The sequence below is a fragment of the Microtus pennsylvanicus genome, chromosome 7 (genome assembly GCF_037038515.1).
Source record: "Microtus pennsylvanicus isolate mMicPen1 chromosome 7, mMicPen1.hap1, whole genome shotgun sequence".
NCBI lineage: Eukaryota > Metazoa > Chordata > Mammalia > Rodentia > Cricetidae > Microtus > Microtus pennsylvanicus.
The window spans coordinates 99,411,168-99,437,361 of NC_134585.1; the positions used below are offsets into that span (position 1 = coordinate 99,411,168).

General features: G+C 39.6%; 1 protein-coding gene across 2 annotated transcripts in view; it reads right to left on the bottom strand.

Moving 5' to 3' along the window:
- Nucleotides 1-26,194, bottom strand: part of Plppr5 (phospholipid phosphatase related 5) — a 106,181-nt gene that overhangs the window by 35,461 nt on the left and 44,526 nt on the right. For both annotated transcript variants that reach the window (XM_075981507.1, XM_075981506.1), the window contains exons 2-3: nucleotides 24,736-24,868; nucleotides 21,671-21,921 (exon numbers count right to left, since the gene is read on the bottom strand). In XM_075981507.1, the coding sequence (XP_075837622.1) occupies nucleotides 21,671-21,921; nucleotides 24,736-24,868 (384 nt within the window). The remainder of the gene's footprint in view (nucleotides 1-21,670; nucleotides 21,922-24,735; nucleotides 24,869-26,194) is intronic.

Genomic DNA, 26,194 nt, shown 5'->3' on the forward strand with positions numbered 1-26,194 from the left:
AAAACATTTGGTGTCCCCATTTACGCATGCCATGATGATCTCAAAGTAGCTATTAAGAATAAAAATACGTAATGGATGGGTGAAATCATCATTTGAACACTGAGCTGGGTGCAACAAATTCTCATCTCAGGGTAACAATTTCTAACAACTGAGTTAAAGCAGCAGACTGTTCCTCTAGGAAAGGGAGATGCTTATTTTGTCCTTTACTGTAGTGTCAGCCCTTTGCACAAGGTTAGGAACACAGGACGCACAGAAGAACACTGATATTCAATAAATACTTTAAAATGCTGTTGGTGAAAATTTGCATCTGGGCTGAGTTTTCATGAGAAGAAAAAAATGCAGACAGAATTAATGATTTCCATCCTTCCTACTTGCTATCAATCCCTCCATCACTCCTCTATTCCCTCCCTCCATCCTTCCCTCTCTCCCCTTGACCTCCCTTCTTTTCTTCTTTCTTGTTCTCCTCCTCCTCTTTGTATCCCCTTCCCTCCCCTAGTCTCCTGCTCCCTTGTCCCTTCCTATGGGGCATTCCTCTGTCCTGAACAATGAGCCTGCGCTAGGCATATGGAGATGGCAAAGCCTGTCTTGCTGACCCAAAGAAGCTACTAGAGAAACAAAACAGCTACATAAGCAGATTCATTACTAGGCAGACACAGTGGCCAGCAGATAGCCTGGGCTAGATAGCAAGACCCAGTCTCTAAAACAAACAAAACTTTTTTTTTAAAAATTAATTACTAAGACTAATTGATGTATATGTCTTGAAGCCTAAATGACAGAAATGATCTGCACAAAACAAAAGTCACAAAAATCGATAGACTTTTCTAGGCCCTAAGCTTAAATATAATACCTGAGACGGGGGAAAAGAGGAGAAAGTGTAGGGGATAAGGAGGGGGAGAGGCTCCCAGGAGAAGCTACCCATTCAGAAGAGGGAAAGCTAAACAAAGCTTCTCCTGTGGGTTCTCTTAACAAGAAGTTGAAAGATGAGGTCACAGGAGAAGTCGGGAAAAATTTCAGGCAGAGGAAATACCTTTGCCGAAAGAGTCCTAAAGAGACAGTTTATTTACCTTAAGGGCAAGTTAGGCAAGACAAATGAGCCCAGCAGTTCAAAGCCAGAAGCAGTCAACAGCAAAATCACTGAGCTCCCTGCCAAGGGGCTCCGGCACCATGCTGAAGAAATAACCAAGGCTGACCAGGCCAATGAGACCAGCCCCTCCTTGTGGACAAAGTTGTCCTTAGTTCTCACCAGTCAAGACCGTGAGGGAAAAGACATCAGGGTTTCCATGTCACACACATCTCAAGAGTAAGTTGACATGAGAGTTTTGATACTCAATATTATTGATTTTCAAACTGTCTTAATAAATACAATTTTAAAATATATTGTCTACTAGATAAATCTGCTAGTTGGACTTGGCATGTGCAATTCATTCATCTCCTGCTGAGCAAGACCACGGGAAACTCCCTGAAGGGCTTAGGATAAGTAATTCCAGATCATCTAAAACATTCCGCAATGAATCCAGTCTCTCAGGAGGATGTACGGGTATCTCTTAGATCACCTTCCGTTGTTTCTCTAGCCTTACCTCTGAACTCATTCCCCAGATTCTCTCTCTCTCTCTCTCTCTCTCTCTCTCTCTCTCTCTCTCTCTCTCTCTCTCTCATTTCACCTCATCTCCTCACCTCTCATATCAATTGATGGTGTTGCCCTGAATAGACATGATCAAATCGTAATCCCTGGAACCTTTAAATAGCACCTCATTTGGACAAAAAGCATCTTTGCCTATGAAATTCAGGAGGATAGTCACCTGACTTTTGGCTGGCTCTGCATTCTAGAGGAATTGTGTTTGAAAGAAAAGAATATATAGAAAGAAGGAAAGAAGATGCAGGAACAGCTCCTGTGGGTGTGACTTTGTGGAGACAGGGTGAGAATTAGGCTAGAAAAGCATTTACCAGTTATTCTATTGGTAGCATTGGGTGTCTGCCCCCAGCTCCCATCTGCCCCTGGTGCTGATCTCCCTCAGATCAAAGACAGAGTCTCTTATCTGTGATGTCTCTGATCTCCTACATGCTCAACTGCTGTTCTTTTTTAATTGACAAAAAAATAAATATTTCATTTAGGGTATTTGAAAGTTAACCAATTTGTACTTGTGTGTTTTTTTTCAATTTTATTTATTATTATATGCAAGGGCGTGTGTGTGTGCACATGTGTGTGGGTGTGTGTTCATGTACCACGGACAAGTTTCAGGAGTTGTTTCTTTCCTGTGCCATGTGGGTTCTAGGGGATGGATGAATTCAGGCCACCAGTGTTGGCAGCAAAGCACATTTACCTGTTGGGCCATCACACCAGCTCGAGTTAGATGAGCTACTGTATTCTAATATGTGGTATTATCATTGTAAATTGACATAAAAACAGAGTGATACAAAAGTCTATATAGTATGAGGCCTTTTAGAAATGTCTATTCAGACATTAAGATGACAGTGAAAATGATTTAAAATGACTATTAATGAATCAGATGCAGAGATCTATAGCTAAGCACTGAATGGAGCTCCCAGAATCCAGTCAAAGAGAAGCAGGAGCAAAAAGGTCAAGACAATGATGGGGAAACCTGTAGAAACAGCTGACTCGAGCTAGTGGGAGCTCAATGACTCTGGACTGAGCTGGGGAACCTGCATAGGAATGAACTAGGTCCTCTGAATGTGGGTGAGAGTTGTGTGACTTGGGCAGTGTGTGGGGACACTGGCAGTGGGATCAGGATTCATTCCTAGTGTATGAACTGGCTTTTTGAAGCCCAGTCCCTATGAAGGGATACCTTGCTCAGCCTAGATGCAGGGGGAGGGAGGGCCTTTGTCCTACCTCAATGTGAGTGACAAGCATTGTTGACTCTCTGGAGGACCTACAGTCCCTGAGGAGTAGATGGGACAGCAAGAGAAGGTGGGGGGAGTGGGAGGAGGAGAGTGAAGGAGAACTGGGATTGATATGTGAAATAAAAATAATAAAATTAAAAACAGACAAACAAGCAAAAATGGCAATCAAGATCTGTGTCTTTAAAGAAAAAGATAATGTTTAAGAAACAATCCAAGAATGAATGAGAGACCACCAGATTAATAGGACAGCACTTGATAAAATGTGCCTGCTGAAGCAACCAAGCATCAGTCTACCAGCCAACAATAAACAAACAAAAATTAAAGCTTTATTGGAATTCCTGTGTAAACATTAGATCCCTGATTTACTTCGATACTTAAACATTTTTACCTTATTTAATTTAGTAAATAAAGGATACTTTACAAAAAAAATCACCTGCTTCTAAACCATATTCCAAGATTGATCTGAAATTAATAGAGGGCGGTCTCAGAGCCTCTGGGTGACAGGGTATAGCCATGATTGGGTGTCACTTTAGGACTGTCTCCACAGTAACAACAAGGGGCACTATGTCAACACTCACTAAGGACTAGAAGACAATGATGGCAACAGTCTAAGCCCAGCCTGAGTGCTTCTGACCATAGGCCCTAAGTGAGCCCAGGTTGCATAAATGCTGAACAGACCCTGTGTGTGATGAGTTCTACTTCAGAAGGTTACTTGAACAATGGTAAAGAATGAACAGATGGCACCTGGCCCAAGTAGACACTTTGTAGTAATTTTATTAGTAACACAGACTAGCCATGAGGTACCCTCAACTGAAGCTGCACAAATGAGAATGATATTCTATCACCCCAGAGAGACCTTTCATGGAACTGCTCACCTTTACTATTTAATTCTGTCTATTTTAATTATATTTGTAATAATACTGAAGGTCTAGGCTGAACTACTACAGAGCTTTGTGAAATTAAAGGTGTCCAGTAAGACAAGGGTGTGGATAAGGCCAAGTGAAAAGCCCCCACAGTTCTGGTAGAAGTAAACCAGCTGAATGAGTGGGTATCATTGTAAGTCAAACCTAACAACAAGAGATATGCAGAGACCATTAAGAATTCTTACATAAAAGACAAATTTGTGTGTGTGTGCACACATATGTGTGTGTATGTGTGTGAGTGTGTGTGAACATTTTCATGGTCTTTCTTTTTGAGCACTGTGATCTCATGCTCAATCCTTTCTACAAAGCCAGCATCACTAGAACTCTATAATATGCCATGGCTGCACGAGCAGCAAAGGACTGTGCTGGGAAGAACCAAAATTCCACTTGGGTAACTGCAGAGATATTTGCCACCCATAAAAGTGTCCAAGTCAAGGAACCTGGAATTTTATACTGTATGTTCTCCAGGGCGTGCCCCTCAGTTTAGCGACTTCATGGGAGGCAGTGGGTGGAGCCACTCAAGAGAATATACTTGGAGAGCATGCTGAGTTTAGATCCTGACTCCAGTATATACTGACTGTATGACTTGGGGTCAATTATTGATTTCCTCTGAGCCTAATTTAGGAGTTATGGGAGCATTCTAGTTTGGTTCACTGTTACTGTGATAAAATACTGGCCCAAAGAAACTTAGGGAGGAAAAGGCTTATCTCATTTTATAAATCGTCGGTCATAATCCATCACTGAGGGATGTCAAGGCATTAGCTCAAGGCAGGAATTTAACCAACACGTGCTGCTTGTTGACTTGCTAGCCATGGGTTCCTCACTTCTTTATACAGCTTAGGTCCATTGGCCCAGGGATGGTACCACTCATAATAGGCTTGACCTTTCTAGATCAAGTCAGCAAGAGAGTATATTCTTTAAGGACTTGCCCACATGCAAATCTGATGAAGGTAATTTATCAGTTGAAATTCCTTCATTACTGGCTTGTCTAGGTTTGTGTGAGGCTGACAAAAACTGTGCCAAATAGCACGTATGGGATGGGGCTATAAGGATTAAATAAGAAACTCCATGTCCATAGCCCTGACACACATAGTATAAGGGAGTTACTTATTTTTCAGCTGATCATACAAATACGATATATTCTCTTAAGGAAAATTAAAAATCAAAAAGTGCCAAGTATTAATTAGGTCTCTTTAGAGTATAAAATGATAGTTCTGAATTGGCTTCTGTAGAGTCCAAAGTTGAGCCCTAGAGAACCCAGAGAGTCAACCAGTATCAGTGACCAACCAGCCAGTATCTCTAAATTCAACTTGGATTCATTCATGTCCTTAGACACTCTAGGGACACCTAGGCTGATGTGGGCATAAATCCTCCCTACCAGGCAGGATCTGCAACCGTAAGACTGAAAATGATCTCAGGCAAAGTTAAAGAGATAAAGGTGTTTAGCAAGCAGATGTTGGGGGCTGTGCATCATTGTCAATGTGTATTGCCGCTACATCTCCTGGCTCTGATAGAATTGGCAGGAAAATGCAAGTGTTTGATTTGTTTAAGGACCAGGAGCTATTGATTCAGAACCATTGATCCAGAGCTTTCATGCAGATACGGCCTCTTAAATCATGAGTATTTTCGTTTCTATATTAGCAGACTTTGAGACGATAGATATATTAGAGGACTAAGTCAAAGCATCTATTTAAAACTCAGTGTTCCAAATAATAAGCACTTAATAGATGGTTGCAGTTGTTGGAGCCAATCAACATAGTTTCCTATGTTTAGATTAGATTCTTCCCATGATTAGCACTAAGGTAGCCCTAAAATAATGTTCTCCAGCCTTGGAGAACGTATAATTTATGTGAGGTAAGAATATACAAACAGCTACGAAACAAGGCTGATCTTAAACCCGATTAAGTCCTAAATTATGCCGTTTTCTGGACATTATCATTTACTCAGGGACATGCTATGAGAAGGATCCATCTCAAGTGCAGGCAATAAATGTTTGTAAAAAACAAAACTTGCCAAATGTATGCCTGGTCTTCATTATTACCTCGCACTCACCATCCTAAATGTTAGCTGGGTCTTGTAAGCAGCAAGATCAAATTGCAACACCACTATGGGAAAGCCAAGGTGGGTGGACCTTTCATGTGTGGTCGGTTTCAGTCTTCATGCCTCCCAATCAGGGCAAACAGGGAGATAAACAATCACAGTTGATTCTACACTCTGACTATGGAATCTGTCACTCTTGATTCGCCCTCCGAGTCTTCTCAGTAGAAAGCAGAAACAGTATAAATAATATTAAACCATATTGTGCCATTTTTCAGTCACCTGACTTACACTAGTCTATGAGTATGTAAATGGTTGTTCTCTGCCAGCTTTGTGGTGATTAATCAGGGGGTGATATTAAGTGGAACGTTTCTTTAGGGTGAAATAATTGTTGTACTTCTTCCTGAGTGTTAATATATGTAAGTTTCAATTAGTACATTTTATTCTATACTTGTGACTACACACTGTATTGTACCTGGAAGTTAATTCAAAGAATGCCCAGCCATCCATTTATACACGACTTGCAGACTCGGCTATTCAGATCTGTCTAGAAAGCAGGTTGGTAAAATAGCTGGGAATCTTCCAAGTGCTTTACAGCGACATTTAATGTTCCCAGGCCCCAGGATGTCTCGTTAAAATGGCAGGTTTGATAGAAGGCAAAGCATCAGTATGTGAACATGACAATCGGAGATGAAGAGGGACAATTTGTGTACTTCAATTCTTCCAATCAAGGTGACTACTTAGAGTACTCAGTTATAGCTAAAACAATTAAAAATTTTGAATACACAGCATAATATATTCTATTGGATAAGCACAAATTTCAGTTCATATGTGAAATACTATTCTCTCATATTTAAATATATTTCTATTTTCATATAACCATAACATTTATTCAATTTTTTGATTTAATACTTTGATTTCAAAATATTTTAAATGGATGTTTTGTGTGTGATATGACAATAGACATGAGTGTGTATATGTGTTTCTGCTTGTGTGCCAGAGATCCACACTTCATGTCTTCTTCTATCATTCTTCTTCTTCTTTTTTTTTCTTTTTTGAGGCAGAGTCTCCACCTTGCCAATTGGGCTAGCTTGGCCATCCAGTGAGCTCCAGGGACCCTACTGTCTTTGCTCCCACAGATCTGAGACTGCAGCTGGCACTGCTAATCCCAACCTGGTTTCTGAGAACTGAGCTCAGGTCTTCAAGCTTACGCCTGAGTAATTCCCTGGGCCCATTTTCATTTTTATATGTTCTTGATTTTAAAACTAAAAAATAAATAAATGATCAATAATCAATATCATATCACATGACTATTAATTAAAGAGTTTTTATATCGAAGGGATGCTAAACATGACTTGTTTTTTTTTATGTCAAATATAGTAGGTGTGTCACCAAAACCAGAAAGATTAGTTTTAATCAAATTAGATAAATTTTCAAAGGGGAGCTTATTATTGACAGATATTATTATTTTCTTCATCATGTTTGAATTAGGAAATTCCTTTCATATATGCCTTCTAGATGGGAAGCAATCAGATATCACCAAAACAAAAATCATCTGTATATGGCCTTCCCCAGTGCCCTGGTAGACAGCCTGCTGGCTTATAGTTGGCATTCAGTTATTACAGTGGCTAACATGTAGGAGATACAGACCTGATGGCAGCAGGGCAGGAGGAGACTTTGACTTATGGGTGGCAGTGGTACCAGAGTTGTACAGTCACAGCATCCTTCCTCTCACTTGGGTTGATTCTTGCTGGCCTCTGTCTAGGATTTAGTGCTTCCTACTCATTCCTCGAGACTCACATTTCAGCTTGTCCCTTTACAGCATTTGCCCAACTCAGCCTGCCCCACTCTCAATCACCTGGAATGCACTATGCGACCAGAATAGAAAGGTAAACTGCATTTTGTCATAGTATAGAGACAATGGAAATATTGTAGGCCAAGAGAATCTGAAAGTAAGTGGATACGAAGAAAAGAAAAACCACAGAAGAAAAAAGAAAGAATTATTGCACTTAGCAAATGGTAGAAATCATCACCCAGAACAGAATTCACATGAATTAAGAAACGAGTTCCTAAAAATAAGGGAGGTGCCCTAGTTAGCCCCAGCAGTCAGAACAAAATGCCAAAGATTAGGTGACTTAAACAACAGAAACAGTTTTCACAGTCCAGAAATTTTGGAAGTCTACTATCTATGGTCAAGTTCTAGAAACGACAGGCACTGAATTAAAGTACAGACACTAAATTAAAGCAGACATTCCACTTGGTGTGAAGATGGCCAGAGTATTGCTACATACCTCTCCAGGTACAGAGAGATAGGAAGGGAGCATTCTCATACCTCTTCTTATAAAGGCACTGATTCCATCTTGAAGGCTTATTTTCATAACCTCATCTAATCTTAATTACCTCCAAAGGCTCCATATGGAAATATCATCATGTTGTTGGTTAGAACAGCAATGTAGGAATCAGAAATAGGAGATAGGAGAGAGGACACAGTTCAACCTATATTGTAGGATTTTTTTTAGGCCTTAGCTAGAATAAAAATGGCCTTGGATGCATCATATAAGATTGTAAAGGGGCGATAAGGAGCAGCTACAGAAAGTTTCTATGCAAACAGGGATGTACCTAAAACTCATGCTACTCCAGGCACCTAGTGTGGTGTAAATGGGTGGGGGAAAGTTATATTAAGAATCTTATCTTAATGAGCACCTAGAACTGTCAAGGGCAGCAATACAAAAGCACGGAATTAAAGCAGTAGGAGCACACAGGGTAAATGGGGAAAGTCTGAATTCCAGAGATAGATCAAAGGTGGAAGTAAGAATTAGTCAGACATCTGGATGTAGGGGTGTGGGAGAAGGAGGGGTTGAAAATGACTCAGATTTCAGAGCTGGATAATTGGAAGGGGAAGAATGCCAATCACCAAGTCAGAAGACACAGATGATTAACTCGGAGCAGTGGCAGTTGACTCTGGGAAATTTTAGCTAGAAGGAAGTGGTGGGACACTTCCTAAATTGATATTTTTAGGAACAGACTAGCGCTCAGGAAAGAGACGAGGGCCAGTGAAAGACTTTGGGGGTTCATTAGGAAAGACATCAAAGTTGGGACGAATTACCCTTGGAAAGGGTCAAGAATCTGTTCTCTGAGGCAGGGAGATGGTTTTCTGACTTCCTGACACTTCAGTAAGTCACTTGGGTGGGAGACAAAACACACTTGGAGAGCATAGCATTTTTAATGCCTTAAAATGAGGGACGTTGAGATGAAAAGACTCTGTGTACTTAAGTGTAAGAAAGGAGCAGCAGGTTTATGGAAAGGAAAGCTGAGGCCAAGTATCCTTCAGAATGAGCTTTGTTAGGAGAGAGCCCCATGACCATGTAGGGTGCTAAGATCTGACCTTGAGTTGGGAGAGCAAATGGGAGAGACAAGCATCCTATCAGAAACAGCATGACAGGCACCTAAAGGCAAGGAGAGACTGCCTTTTAAAATCTGGAGAGGTACTACCTCCTGAGAGATAGCTCAAGGTCAAAGTGAGACAGACAGACAGACAGACAGACAGACAGACAGAGATGGAGACAGAGAGACTAGGGAAGTAACCAAAGGGAGGAAGGAAAGGAAGAGGTGGAGAGATGATGAACATAACTATAAGACATCTATGATCTCACTGAATCATGAGGTAGAAGTAGAAGTTTGTCTTTCTAGAACTTTCCTTATACATGGACAAGTTATTTCATGAACTTTCCTTATACATAATTTCATTACTGAAATTAATTAGAAGTTAATTGTGTGATTGTTAGGTTTTTGTTTTGGTAGAAAGGTTATAAAACAACATGTCTCTCTGCACTGTCCACAATCTAACACTGTTAAGTCCCTATGTAGAGGAAGACAACATAAACACATTGTATGGAAAGTTCTCTACATGGTAAGCACTTGGTAGTAATAATAATGTTTGTGCCCTAGATTGCTATAGTAATATAGAGGAATGTCTACTTTTTATTTGAAGTCCTTCCTCTTTCAAGATTTTTCCTAAAATGGCATAAACAAATAGCTCACAGTAAACTATGTTCATAAGAACACAACTTTGAAGGTAATAAAACAGCAGTGGTACCAAGAAATTGCCTCCATTCAAACTGTATTTTTGGTTCAGTTTGATGGCTGAAATTAAAGTGCTGTAAGCTGTCCCTAGATATTAAGCCACTTACATGCAAATATAATTCAGGGAGGAACTCAGGAGATTGAACTTCATGCTGGAAACCTCTTGCTGGGCAATACCTTATAAAGTACCGGGAAGAAAGCTGCACAGGTTGGTAGCTTTCCAGTAAATGTAGTTGTGGGACAGAGATTGGAAATCTAATCAGGAGAGCTGAATTCTACAGTGTGACTTGGCCCCATTGTCTGAAATCCTGTGACCATTTTCTCTGGCCAACCATTTTAACTCAGTGTAGAGAGAGAGCTCAGGTGTCTTCTAGGACACAGTGCGTAGTTGTGAAATTAGGTCAAGGGTAATCGTGTGAAGTGCTGTTTCTCATCCAAGTCCCTTTCTAGCCACATACTGCTCATTGACTGCAGCCATGGAGTTTTGTCACAAGTCTTCCTGGCTTATCACTCTCTCCACTGCTTGCACCTCCTAATTCTCCCCACTTATCTGAGCCCCACAAGATTCTGTTTTCTTTGTTTCTTGGTCCTTTGTTTCTTTGTTTTCTTTGCTTCTTTGGACTTGCATTTCATTCTGCTGCTCTTCCCCCGTGTTTTTTTCCAACTGCACAAACCACATCCAACCTCAAGACCCAAGTGCCACTTAGATCTGAGGGATCCACCCTACCACCTGCCCACAGTGGGCAATCTGGCACTGGCACTGCCTGACCAGCAGTTGTGATACAACTGTTACTTTATTACATCCCATCCCAAGGGCAGACTTACTTGCTACATATCTGAAGCGTACCTACTGCCTAAGATACTTCTAAAGAGCCAGGAAAAGATTCTAAATTCTCTTAAAACTAAAAAGAGAAAAAGAAACAGAGACAGAGGCACAGAAAGAAAGGAAATAACTTGATGATGTTTAGGTTCAACAAAACTTTCAATGCTTCAAGAATATTCTTTTCATCCAGGCAGTGATGACACATGCTTTTAAGACCAGCACTCAGAAGGCAGAGGCAGGCAGGTCTCTGGGAGTTTTGTTCCAGCCTGGTCTATGGATCGAGTTCCAGGTTAGCAAAGAATCTCAAAAAACAAAACAAACAATAAAACAAAGAATGTCCTTTCATGGCAATACTGTCGTAAAATGTTATTTTAAGATTTGTAGGGTAAAAGTTTTTGGGGTCCTTAAGTACAAGCCTCAGTACCCCTTAAGGGCGCAGAATAGGATGTCTATGGCAAGGGAAAATCTAAGAGTAAAAAATCAACTCAAGTATGTTACCTCTGCATGTTTTTTGTTTTTTTTTTTTTTTCTTATTTTTCAGGCAAGAGGAAAAAGTAAAGTGAAGGGGCGTGGAGAAGAAGAAAAAGGGGTGATCTCCATGAGGTTTCTAGTTTTTACAGACAGAGTTGGAAAATTCCATAGGCAAAGACAAAGATAATATGCATATCAAAATCACAAAAAGGGCAGGTAGAACCTGATAAAGCCGCACTGCACTCTGGAACAGGGGACAGGACCCAGGAAAGAATCATCATCCAATGGGAAATACCTGACATTCCAAACCATTAAAGAAAGTTACTAAATGGCCCTTAATCCTGGACTTCAACCATTTTCCTCATCTAATCTCTTTTGTGATAACCAGCTTTGGGGAAGCACACATCTGTTTGTTAGCAAAGGTGGGACAAGCTACGCTCGTACTCAGTGCCTGTCTTCTTTAGATATTTCTATGTGGTCTGTTAGCAAGCAATTTTGTGGGATTGACTCTATGTAAATTTAACAAAGAGTGAATGTTGTCCCTCGTGGTGTTGGGGATTGGAAAGGTCATTCCACTGCCTGTGCAGGAGAAGTTACATTGCTAAGGTGTTTGGGGGAGAAATCCCATTTTGAAGGGAAGAATCATGGCTTCACAAGGCTTTTGCAAATTTGACAGTGACTTTTCCAAAAGTCAAGTAGCTCTGCAAAGTGGGTTATTCTATGTGGACATGTGTGTATACACTTCCAGTGGATTAGCCTATCACTCTGTCAGCTTTGTTAACAATGCCTAAGAAACCCCAACATATGAATGCCTATGACATACTTCTTAACTTTTGAAAAAAGTGCAGTGAATACCGTACTCACTGATAATAAGCCCACATGTTCTAAACTGTCAATGTTTTTTGCTTTCAGCCAGAAATAATTCAGTTGGCAGCACTGGAGAGCTCAGACTGCTCAGAGGTTCTGATACGCTGTTGACAATGCAGAGACTTCTGGGATATGAGTAAAAAGCCAGATACAATTAAAAATCCACATGTCAGTCGCAGAACATACAAATACAGGTCTTATGTCTAGAGGCCACGTAAAACAAAAATATGCAGAAAAATATGCGATACTTACATACCTTTAATCATTGGCTTAAGGGTTTTATCACCACTCATCTTTGCAATTTTAAGTGTGCAATTTCAAAACAGCATCATTATGCTTTATTGTTATGAATAACTGTTTAGTGTCTGTGCCCACGGTAATATGAGAGATTGTGTATTAGATAGAAAATTTTGAAACACTGAGTTCAAGGAAGAGAGTGGGGGAAGGGAGCCACTGTCACTAAAAGGGCCCAACCAGGAAATACATTGGAACACATAGGGTATTTCACAGATGGCCTTTGTCCCTTTTCTCACCAAACACAGTAACAGTCAACTGGAAGCTAACAAGAAAAGTGTCAGTTGACTAATGATGGCAGTGGTGGCATCAGTCATCAAATACAGGGTATAGCTGTTGAATTGATTGTGAGCCAAGAAATTTTTTTTTCTATATGTCTGAGCAGACACTTGATCAAATTTCCTCCTGTGAAATCTGAAGCCATGGACCTTATACATTTTAAGATTAAGTTACTCTTATGTGTGGAAGTTTAGAGGACAGCTTAGTGATGGCAGCTGGCTCTCACTGGACAGAGAAGACAGAGTGGGAGCCCACAGTGTGTCTTTAAAACACAGTATCTTCCCCTTTAAGCATGATTTCAGATCTGTCTTATGAAACAAATGGTGGGTGATCTTCCAGTCATGTCTCAGCACCATATGATGTGTAGTTCGCATACATGGAACCCTGTGAGATCACAAGTACAACTGCGCAGGAAGTAAGGGAAGGAGGGTGCCCGTGATTGACCACCAACACTGAAGGCAGAGGAAAAGCAGTAGTCTTCCTTCCAATGATGGAAGAAACATTGTTAAATTATGTAACAACCACAAAGTCCTCTTATGGCATTAGATCCACCTCTTTTTTTAAAATATTTATTTACTATGTATACAATATTCTGTCTTTGTATATGACTACAGTCTAGAAGAGGGCACCAGACCTCATTTCAGATGGTTGTGAGCCACCATGTGGTTGCTGGGAATTGAACTCAGGACCTTTGGAAGAGCAGGCAATGCTCTTAACTGCTGAGCCATCTCTCCAGCCCCAGATCCACCTCTTATAGTCAAGTTGGCTGGCTCTTCCATCTACAGGCTGTCTGTGGATTGTCTGGATAGATAGAACACCATGATGGAATGAATACCAAGGGAATGAGGAGCATAAATCTCCAGATGCCTTAAAGCTTGGGGCTTCCACCTTTTGGAAAGCTGCCCTGAGACACAATCTGGCTAGTTGGTTTACAGAAAGACCTTGTAAGAATGAGAGAAGCCCAGTTATTTTCACTGTACCAACCGAGGCAAACCTCAGCTGACTACTAAGCTGAATAAGACCCAGGAGGGAAGCTATGACTCACTTGTAGCTTTATAGTTGATCACCTTAGGGAATTACACAATGGGAACCAAGGACCACTTATGTAGTGACTCTAGTTTATAATTTCTTTTTTTTTTTGAGACAGGGTTTCTCTGTGGTTTTTTAAGTTCTTAAAAATTATGTGTTCAGGAATATTGCCTGCATGAATTTCTGTGCTCTGTGTGCACACCTCATGCCTACGGAGGCCAGAAGAGAACAACAGGATCATCACGGATCTGGAGTTACAGGTGGTTGTAAGTCACCGTGCAGGTGCTGAGAATCAAACCTGGATCCTTCACAAGAGCAGCCAATGCTCTTAACCACTGTGTAGTAATAAGGGCGGCGGCGGGGCTACATCCCCAACACCCCAGCCGCCTGCTCGGCTAGCTTTTGCCCCGAAATAACAACACACAAACTGTATTCATTTAAACACTGCTTGGCTCATTTCTACCTAGCCTCTTCTAGTCTAACTCTCGCACCTGGACTAGCCCATTTCTTATCATCTGTATAGCACCGGTCTTACCGGGAAGATTCTAGCCTAAGTCCATCCTGGGTTGGAGCTTCATAGCGTGCATCTTCCCTGGAGCGGGGAGCATGGCGTCTCTCTGAGGCGTCTGCTCCTGAGAGGAGAGCTGTCGAGTCTGAGCTCACTTCCTCTTCCTCCCTGCACTCCGTTCTGTTTACTCCACCTACCTATGTTCTAACCAATAAAATGGGCCAAGGCAGTTCCTTTATTAGCCAATGACCTTCCCCCATCATTTCCCCTTTTTCTGTTTAAACAAAAAAAAGGAAGGCTTTAACTTTAACATAGCAAAATTACATATAACAAAACAGTTATCAAGCAAAAATTACAATAATATTTATCATAACTAAGGAAAACTAACTATAACTAACTATTCTTAACTCCATCAAAGACTCCAAAAAGATACAATATGACCTAAGCAAACAAGAAAAAAGCAACTTTTAAACTCTAGAAATGACAGAGACATCTCACTGCCTGGACAGTCACCCAAAGTTCCTCTGTACCGTTGGGGCATCCATTCAGCCTTCAGGCCCATGGTATCCAGCAGACATTTCCATAAAGCAGGAAAATTCAAAGTCAGTTCAGTCACTATCTGTTGTGTCCTGCAGAATGTCTCGCAGACTCTTTCATGAATCAGGAACCCCGAAAGATCATCTTACCTTAGGCAAGTTCAGTAGTCCTCTCTTTGCGGGTTCTCTGTGTCCAGTTTATGCAATAGTCCAGGCAAGAGCAGTTTCTTGCCCAAATGGCTATCAAACTCCATAATGAGCCTCTTTGATGCCCATCTTCCTCTTGAAGTAGATTGGTGCTGCCAGGAGCAGAATGTCTCATTGTCATGAAAAGTCCTAAGTTATTAAAACTTTAAATGTCCTATTCTGTAATCTTTGAAAGACATGAAGAATGTCTATCTAAAATATATCTCTATATATCTAGAAAATCTAACTAACATGACTGCAAGCTTTACTATTTTCGATGATTATCCATTAACACTATACTAATGCAAATTATTCATATCTATATCATATCCCCCTTTAAATGTAAAAGAACATTTATAAACAATTTTTTGGGAATATGGGCGCAGTTTTTTCTCTCCAAACTGCTTCCTGCTGAATGGGGGCGGCATTAAGTAGGTCTTTCATAGTATAACCTGTGTGCTAGTTTCATCTCAGTTGGCAGTTGAGCGAAGCAATTTTCTGAAGGTGTTCACACCAACCCTTCAGGAGGGCGTGGTCTATCATACCATATCGGGATAAATGCAATCCATAAGGTCTGATCCTCTGTGAAAACAAAAGAAGAATCTCTTTTCCAAAGTATCATATCCTTAGATCCAAATTCTGAAATCATACCCTCATGATATCCGTTCTGGTTCCACTTGGCAGCCCATATAATGAAATGTCTCTCTGTACTTAGCTCCTTCACAGTCAAAAATTTTAAAGAAAACACAATGTACATAATCCAGACTCTCTGTGAATTTTCCATTTTTACATGGCTTATTTTTCTTTATTTCTTTTAATCTCTTAACTATCTGTACTCTGTCTCTTTAAAGACTTTACTTTTTTTTAAAATCATTAACTTTATTCTCTATATTCTTTTTCTTCTCTCTCCCAAGCCTACGTACATTCATCCAACAGTGTGACTCATTTAGTGGTCTGAATCTGTCCTATTGTGAATCTGCAATTTTTTACTATCCAGGAGCACTTTTGATTTGCGCCTTTAAATCACTAGGCGCTTAAGAATCTAAGCTGTGACATTCCTAGGTTAACTTTTTGCTTTTTGAGCATACATCTTTGACCTGGAATAACTCTGTAGATCAGGCTGTCTTTGAACTCTCAGAGATCCGCCTGTCTCTGCCTCCCAGGCATTGGGATTAAAGGTGTTTGCTACTACACCTTGAACTCACAGAGATCTGTTTGTCTCTGCCTTTTAGGCACTGGGATTAAAGGCGTGTGCTACCAGACCTTGAAGTCACAGAGGTCTATCTCCCTCTGCCTCCCAAGTGTTGGGATTAAAGGTGTGTACTACCACACACAACAACTCTCTTGCTTTTTTTCTTTTGTTTTTTACTTTAAGAACTTCAACTTTTAGTCTGCATATATTTTTAACACGCTGTAAATCATTTAAAAATTTTCTTTGTCTTTGAATCTCTCTTTTTACTGTATCTCTCTCTCTTTTTCTGACCACACGAGTCTTTAATTTATCAAGCAATCTCAGTAGGACTAAAGCCGTGGCTTTGCTGGCTAGATGTAGCCCATTCCTTAGCTTTCCAGCCTCATGGCTGAGGTACTGGCTGTAGCCATGTTTATAAGAGTCAGAGTTTGCCCTGGCAGGATGGCCCAGAAAGCCGGCATTTTAAAACAACACAGGTTTGTTCCTGCTGCTGAGTCAGGAAAATTTCAAAATGGAGGACATACCATTTTGTGCTAGCTCTGGGGCCACCAGGTAGGAGCGGCACTCAGCACTTTAATTCTGAGACTGAGCATGCAGCACAGAAATTCTTTTCATCCAAGTTACATCCAAATCTGACACACAGAGCACTGCGCAGTCTGAAAACACGTCCCTGTATGGCGGCAGGAATCCGCCATGCTCTTCCGCCTGCCTAAGCCTGATTCTGCCTTCTGCCCAGGAGCAGGCGGGAAGCTCTGAGTCATTGTCAAGGTCCCAGAGCACTCTCCTTCCGATCCCAAGCAGGAACACAAACATAAAGCCAGAGTTTGCACTGGCGGCATAGCCCCAGGAAGCCACACTTTGAAATGACACAGCGTTTTTTCTGCTGCTGTTGCCGAATCAGGAAATCTCTCTACAGCATGCCACCAACAAACAGCAAAAATCTGTGTTAAACTCTCTCTCCCTTATTTTTAAGCCTTCTCAGGTTTTTTAAGTGGGTTTATTCCATCCCGTGGGCACCATTTGTAGTAATAAGGGCGGCAGCGGGGCTGCTTCCCAACACCCCAGCCGCCTGCTCGGCTAGCTAGAAGCACCTTATGGAGTTTGATAGCCATTTGGGCAAGAAACTGTTCTTGCCTGGACTATTGCATAGTCCATAGACACAGAGAACCCGCAAAGAGAGGACTACTGAACTTGCCTAAGGTAAGATGATCTTTCGGGGTTCCTGATTCATGAAAGAGTCTGCGAGACATTCTGCAGGACACAACAGATAGTGACTGAACTGACTTTGAATTTTCCTGCTTTATGGAAATGTCTGCTGGATACCATGGGCCTGAAGGCTGAAGATGGATGCCCCAATGGTACAGAGGAACTTTGGGTGACTGTCCAGGCAGTGAGATGTCTCTGTCATTTCTAGAGTTTTAAAAGTTGCTTTTTTCTTGTTTGCTTAGGTAGTATTGTATCTTTCTGGAGTCTTTGATGGAGTTAAGAATAGTTAGTTATAGTTATAGTTTTCCTTAGTTATGATAAAGATTATTGTAACTTTTACTTGATAACTGTTTTGTTATATGTAATTTTGCTATGTTAAAGTTAAAGCCTTCCTTTTTTTTTGTTTAAACAGAAAAAGGGGAAATGATGGAGGAAGGTCATTGGCTAATAAAGGAACTGCCTTGGCCCATTTTATTGGTTAGAACATAGGTAGGTGGAGTAAACAGAATGGAGTGCTGGGAGGAAGAGGAAGTGAGCTCAGACTCCACAGCTCTCCTCTCAGGAGCAGATGCCTCAGAGAGACGCCATGCTTCCTGCTCCCGGGAAGACGCACGCAATGAAGCAAGCCGCCAGGTCAGACATGCTGAATCTTTCCCAGTAACACCGGTGCTACAGTTTATTAGAGATGTGTTGATTGGGATATCAGAATTAGCCAGTAAGGGCTAGAGCTAATGGGCCAAGCAGTGATTAAAAGAATACAATGTCCGTGTAATTATTTCGGGGCATAAGCTAGCCGAGCAGGCGGCTGGGGTGTTGGGGACGCAGCCCCGCTGCCGTCCTTATTACTACACCACTGAACCATCTTTCCAATCTTTTTATTATTATCATGTTTTATTACAAGAAAAAATAAGGTCAGATTTGAAAGTGACCAAGAGATACGAGGACATGCTTTTCTATTTCAAAAATTTATAGGGTTAACTGGAATTCAAATATGATTTTTCATTCTCAACATTGAAAGATTTTTCCTTTGCTTTTAATTTGAGAACTCATTCTCCAAGGCATATGAAAATATCACAAAACTAAATTTAAATATTATTCTAATATGGATTAACACTAAATTAGAAATATGAGAGTTGAGGGTTAAATAGCATTTAGATTATTCCCTCAACCAAGGAAACTAATAGCTTTTGTAAAAATAGGATTAGGGTTTTTTTTTTCCCCCTTAAACTTCTCAGCAAAGCAAAAGAAATATCTACAATCAAATTATCCCCAAAGCTTTAATTAAAGTCAGATCCTGAAGGAGAGTTCAAATTCCTTGGTTTATGCTAAGCCACACAGAGAAGCATCAAACAAATATTTCTCAGTTCATTTTCAAATACTTCATACTAGCATCCTTTTATTCTTAGGAGCCCACATGTTTATGACCTAACATTAAATAAACATGTCTCTACACACCAGCATGAGATCATTTCCATAAAGAATACTGCTTGTTAGGCATTCTTTTCTATATGCCCTCTTATCGAAATTCTGGCAAGCATTCCATGAGACTTAATTAATTTGAAACATCCAACCTTTCCATTATGAAGGTTTTTTCCCAAGGTGTCACTAGCGAATCTGGGGCAAAATACATTTGTACATAAGTTCAAATATAATGGTAAAAGCTGACTGGAAATCCTGTATTTGCAGCAGGAGTTATATTCGGAGTTGCCATAGCAGCCACCCACGTTCTCTCTCACACACAAAGGGGTGGTGAGGAAAAGAGAAGAAAGCAGTTAGCAGAGAACAGAATCTATTGTTGCAAAGACAGAGGTACCCATCAATGTAATTACAAGCAGGGATCCTAGTTCTTAGTCTGAACGGCATTTAATGATAGAAGATTCCTTAGCACCGGGCTACTCTCTAATCTCATCACCGTCTGCACCCCCAACTTTAAACTGTACTGGATGGTGAAATAATGTAGGAAGAAGAGGGCTGTTGGCTAACTATGAACATATGAGCTATCAAAATTTAAAGTTCCCCTATCTAAGGCATCTTGAAGACCATTATCACCAAGAATATCTATGGGTCAACAGATCTGAACAAAGGACATCACTTTCTCAGTATCTCTGACTATAAAAGGGTAGAATGATTACATACAGCTACAAAGTGTTACGCACATTTTTAAAAATTATTGCACTTAATAGATTATTAAATATAAATAATTATTAATAGATGTTGAGATGTATTATAATTAAAAATTAGTTTAGTAATAAGTGAGTAAAGGTGAAGCCTGAACCACAGTAAGTGCCCAAGAGATGTTTGCTAAGGTCATTATAATTAATTATTATTAATACATTATTTGTCTTTTGATCACTAGAACAGTGCAGTGTACAAAGCATGAGTTTCCAGAAGAAAGGCTTGCAGGTGTTCAGCAGAAGAGAGCTAAGATAAAACGTGAAGATTCTTTTAGAACATAAGAGGCTGATGCACTGTCCCATAGCAATGTATTTGAAGGGCTATTTAGGATACTAAAAGGCTAAGCATTTTATTCTAGTTGCATATTCATAGCCAGGGACAAAGGACTGGATACACAGCAAAATCTAACTTCTATTAGTGCTAAAAGAGGGTACCATATCTGGCTTCAGAAAGCACTATGCAATTTCCCTTCCATCATTTGTTTGATCACATATTCATGTGCAGATATATTTAGAGTCTCTACACAAATATAAAAATTCAGCATCAGATTTAGCTGAAGGCATAGATGAAAGATTGCCTTATGCCTCTGATTCACTCATTTCAAATCTTCCCCGTGTGGCTGAGTACCGCATATCCTAGCAGGAGGAGCCTGTAGTCACGCAATGGGGTGAATAGGGAAGAATACGTGTGTTCACACATTTCATTCAGTGGCAAGAGGTACCTTTTCTGCATAGGAGAATGCAAAGCTGATAGACTAACGAAATTGAAGAATTCGAGGAACATCCAGATTTGGGGGGACAGAGTGAAAAGGCAAGAAGGAAATCGTGACAAACATTTCACAGCAATCAGCAGGAAGTGGCGGCAAAACAATAAAATAAGCTTCACTTCAGGACAGTGAGGGGGACAATTATCCCGGCTTATAAGCTTTCGAAAGTCCCAGTCCAGACACTTAAGAAGCTAAAGCGAACTGATTGCCAAAAGTTTGCGGCAAGCTTAGGTTGCATAGTCGATTCTAGACCCATCTGGAAACAAGCAGCAATCCTACCTTTAAAAAATGAACAACAACAGCAAACTCTTCAAGTCTGTACTTTGTGACCTCTAGATTTATCTTGCACTGGAAATGCTAGCACATTGGTACTACTTAGTAATCTTTATTTCCAGTCTTAGAGAGACGTATCACTACCTCACACTTGAGACTCTCTCTGCGTTCAGTGGTAGCCTGATGTGATTGCGTTAGAAACACTCCCATCATCAAAGAGCTTCTGGAGTATAAAAATAATCCTGAGTTTTCCCAAGTTACTAGAAATAATTGAATATGGTTTCATACTGGGCAGGATTTTTGTATTTTATTATTTTATAAAGCTTTTCTTGATAAGGTAAAACCAGAAAGGGATAGATCTGGGAGCCACTGAGAAGAAGACGTTCCAAAGATATTTATGTCCTTTGTGTTTCTCACCACGTTTTATGGTCAAGCCCACAGAAAACAAGTTTGGAGTTCAAGCCCACAACTCCAATCTCCTGGTGAAGCTGAGAAAGCTGATGGCTTGCACGTTGGGGTCAAGCTCTCCCTGCCAAGGCTGCCCTTTTCTCCTTCCCTGCTGTCAGTAATACAATCAGCTGTGGCTGCTCAACCCCACTTCAAGGTCTTAGGATGCCTCTACTCAGAGCCTGGCTCCTCTCACCAAAACGATGGCAAATACTGAAGAATAAAAGGACAACGTAATTTCTAAAGATATTTTGATTAGTTCGGTGAGGAAAGATCAGAATACTAATTGAGACTTTATGAGGATGTAATTACCAATAACAGAAGAGCTTTCTAAAATAAGAGTCCCTTCTTTCCCAGGGCCAGGCAATCAGAGAGCTTGAGTAGGCAGCCAGGAGCCCAGACAGTTCTCTAAATTATGCTATTAGAACTTAGTGGGGAATGCACAGAACAAATTTGTTTCTGTTCAGTCTTATTAAGTATAAAGGCGAATATATTTACAAACAGAAATTCCAATCTCAACATTTTTTAATGTAATCAGCTACCCACACATGACCTCAAGAGAACCAGCTGCATTAAGATTGTTCACAGTACAACCAGCAATCGTTAAGAATAGATTGAATATTAGTTTTCTCTCTCATTACAGCGCAGGAAAGAATTTCATACTTGGAAAAGGGAAAAGACATCCCAAGCAATAGGCATTGTTGATCATTCCTTACCGTCAGATACATGGCAGCATAGACGCTGAGGGCAGCTTCTTTGGATGGGAAGGTTTTCCTTGCTCGCATGATGAGATCTGGGTTGCCTGTGCACGCTTCCTCCCCACTAATGAACTGTGTGTACTGTTGACACCCAAGAGCTGTGTAATTGGGCTTACACAAGGCCAGAAAGTGTGGAGCCAGGTTGCCTGTGACCACTTGTCCAGCATTTACAAAGATATCTGTAGCAAACAGTCCAAACGTATAAATTCCTGGAGAAGAAAGAAAACAGACAGTGTTAGCTTTCTTCTTCTTTAATTAAAAAAGTATTCTATAACAATTCAATATGAAAATATTTTAGTAACTATAACACATTCCATACATGCACGTAATCAGTTCTTTCCATTTTACATATTCCCTAGTTTCTTCCTGGACTAAGTTTTGTTTATAACAAATCTTGTCATCAACAAAAATCATATGCAAAAAACGTAACCTTCAAAGATATGGTTATGATGGGAAGAGATGCACTGGTTTCTAATTTGAGGTAATAAAATTCACTAGAATTTTCATTTTATTTTGATTATTTTCAAGGCTTATTTATTTTATATGGCATGTATGTGTTCATCCGAGTGTATATTTGTGTACCACATTTGTGCAGGTTTCCAAGGAGATCAGAAGAGAGCATTTCAGATCTCCTGGAGCTGGACGTATGGGTGGTTGAGAGCCACTAGATGTGGGCATTGGGAATAAAACCCAAGTCATGGTAGAAGCAGAATGTACTTTTAACTTTTGAGCCATTTCTCCATCTCCAAGGATTTTTAAACTTACAGCAAAATAATATTTCCCAAAGAATTGGCCTATTGAAAAACCATATTGATTTTATTTACATAAATAAATATTTTTATTTCCTTCTTAGTTGTACATTTTGGAACTGTTTGTTTTTCTGAGCCTTCCATCACGACTTGCTATTGTATTGGGAAGTCATCATAAAAGTTGCAAAGGATTAAATAATTTTCCAGTATTAGATCCACGGATTTTTTTTAATCTTCAAAATATTATGTAAGATTTCTTTATGCACAAAAATATACACATAACAAAACTCTGAGTATCCAAATGTCAAGGTGATAGAAACATTGATTTTTCTATTTTAAGTTTCAAAAGAATACAGCACAAATTCCTTTCCTGATTCTTAGCAGTTGCCATGAATCACACCAAGGAAAGGCTGTGAAAGGCAGAAACTCAGGAGAGGCAGGGAAGGTAGCAAACTGAAGCCAATAAGATGCTAGCGTACATAAGCTGTCCTTCAAAAACCTCAAAGCTAAGCCCTGGCATGCACGTCTGTACTCCTTTGAAATGTAGGCTAAGATGTACTCATTTCTTAACTAAACTGCTCTTTTTATCTAGTGTTAATAGGTCCCTTGTTTAAAATAGAAATATTTGGGAAGAATATAGAAATGTCTCTTGATACTTGAAAAGTTCCCGAATATGTCTTAAAACCAAAATGTCAGTGTCTCACGTTCAAAGCCGGTATTGCTGTTGATGGCACAGATCATTTGTGAAGTGGGATCTCATAGGCACAACCACCCTTTTGACAGAAAGCACAGGGTACCTATGCAAAGTGCAACTTTATGCAGTGTGGCTTTAGTGACAGGCTTTCATTTTCTTACAACAGATTTGAAACTTCATGTCACCATGGGAACGAAGTGAAAGAAAATGTATATAATCAGTAAGAAATATGTTGAGTAGTGTGCCCACTTTACTTTGTGGTACATGTTCTTCACAAATGCAGGCCAATGCAGAGAATGTTTTCTTCAAGGACACAACTGACTGGGTTCAATAGTTTTTAGGAAAGTATTGATTTCAAGTACTTTTAGTTTTGCAGATGCCACAGATGCCATTGATCATTACTTATATTATTATTAAATGGATTGTTTCCAAAGAGAAATGTGTCAAGAGCACATTACTTACACAAAGAAAAAATTTTAAGGTGTATATATATGTATATACCTTAAATCTGAATATTTTATATCATTTTACATAATATTTATTTATTAAAAATATTTATATATTTTATATAATATTCCTTCAAAAGATACCTGGGGGATTTGGAGATACCTAATTTGATACTAGTGAAAAGTTCAGTTTTCCAAATAAAGACCCTGCCAGGCAGTGGTGGCACACGCCTTTAATCCCAGCACTCGGGAGGCAGAGGCAGGCGGATCTCTGTGAGTTCGAGACCAGCCTGGTCTACAAGAGCTAGTTCCAGGACAGGCTCCAAAACCACAGAGAAACCCTGTCTCGAAAAACCACACACACACACACACACACACACACACACACACACACACACACACACACACACACAAAAGAAATCCAAATAAAGACCCTAAGCCTTCAGAGCTGCCTATGGTCCTGATTTTTCTATGTCTCGTCTCTTGTGTAGCAGCTATGGAACAGTGTGCTGTTTTCTGTCTCCAAAGCTTTCATCTTGAGACCCATAACATGAGACACACACTGAAAAGTTGCAGGCTTTTTGGTGAATCTCTCAGTGTTCATCAAAATTCATCCTGCATGCTTTTTAATACACACATTTGTGGTCACTTTAATCTAACACACCAGGAAGTGATAATTTACAGTAAACTTGGTTGTCCAATAAACTGGGTTTCTCTAAATTTCTATTGAATTACAAGGATGCTTAGTAATTTGCCATTTTGTTAAGTGATGACCTTTTCATGGTGAACGCTAAAGTATCAGTGTCTCTTGTTTTCTAACAGAAATGTCACTATAACTCAGTTTTCATGAAAACTAGCTCAGGACTAGTGCAAGGAGAACAGCATATTAAATATGATATTCCTCCTTGTGCCACGTCACCACTCAGGATAATATTACTCATCATGTATTCATTCTGTAACTTTATATACACACTAAGTCATTTAGTTTAATTGCATACATGCTATTTTCTAAAAAAAATAATATTCAGGGGTTACAGTCTTTCCTTCTTAATGTGGAAATTACATCCTGGGTCATCTTAAAAGTTGTCTTATGTATGATTATTATTATATTAAAGTAAGTCAATGGATACATACCAAGAAATCGGACAGTTCGGCGTACCAGTGGGTTTATATAGCAACAGTCTCCAGTTAAAATAGTTTTTTCCTGGTTTTCAAAATCCCTTGTTGCTAACTGTAGGCAAAACACGGCCGTTTCTCCAACTATTATCTTGCAAAGAAATAGAAGATTAAAGGGTGTTAGAGCTTCACTAGTTTGAAGGTTATTTTCATTTAAAAGGTAGTAACTATCTCAATGTAAAACTGAAGCACAGTCGCTAAGTAGACCTTTCAATATCCAGTTTGTCAGCACACATAAATCACATTTTTCTCAATTTTAGGAAATATTAAAATGACAGATTTTTAAAAATAAAAATAAACTATAATACCTGATATCTAAAAAAATTCTTAAGGAAATTCTCAGTTATTCTGGTGTGAAATTTTCACTTCGGAAAAAGTGACTCTTCTCTAAAATTCAAAATATTTTCTATAATCAATGCATATATATTGTATATACGCATATATGTATTAATAAAAATGGCACAGTGAACCCACTAATTTGTGCTGTTAGTTTTCATGAAGAGTTACAAAGTAAAAGATGATGATAAAATCAATTTTCTGCAAATATTTTTGCAAAGACCTTGTATAGACATGTTGATTTGAAAACATATCAATATAATACCTTTACTGGAAAAAGCAATTTGTGGATGTTTAACCTTGTGCTGATTCTATTCTGAGACATTTTAACAATTAGTCTATTATTTACACCTTACTAAAGTGTGTTACTTTAATCTTCATCAGACATATGAATGGAAATACGACCATACCTTTTTACAAGTGAAGAAGCTGAGTGTTTGTTCAGGACCTAGCTTTGGCCTGGCTTCCTTGTTCCTCCTTACCAGAACCGGGCTATGTTCTATTCATCATTGTTCAGTTGTGGTAGTTTCTACATATTTCCCCACTGAATTAGAGCAAGCTTTCCTTCATTTTACAGATAAGGACATGGAAACTTAGGGAAGTCAAATATTTTGTTCTCTTTCAGACTAATAAGAGGTCAAGCAGAAATTTTTGACTTAACCAGAGACCTCAGATTCCATTTAACATTATGGACAAAGGATAAAACATAACATTAATGAACAAGTTTCAACAGGATGGCTCAGTAGGTAAAGTATAATGCAAATGTGGCTACCCGAGTCGGATCCCAGAACCCATGTAAAGAAGTAAAGAAAGAAATGACTCTCTAAAGTTATCCACTGACTTTCACAGGCACACCAAGGCATGGGAACCCACCCAATATTAAGAAATTGAAATAAATTTTAAATTAAAATTAAGCAAAAAAAACTGGAGCCAATCATTTGCATTCTAATTTGTCCCTATTAGTTTTGGTTTTAATCTATCTTGTTAAGATTAATTAAGCTGGTCTATTGAGAGAACAGGTGCAAGCCATGTCAGTTTGAAGAACAGGTACACACTATGCCAGCCAGGAAAACAGACTTCT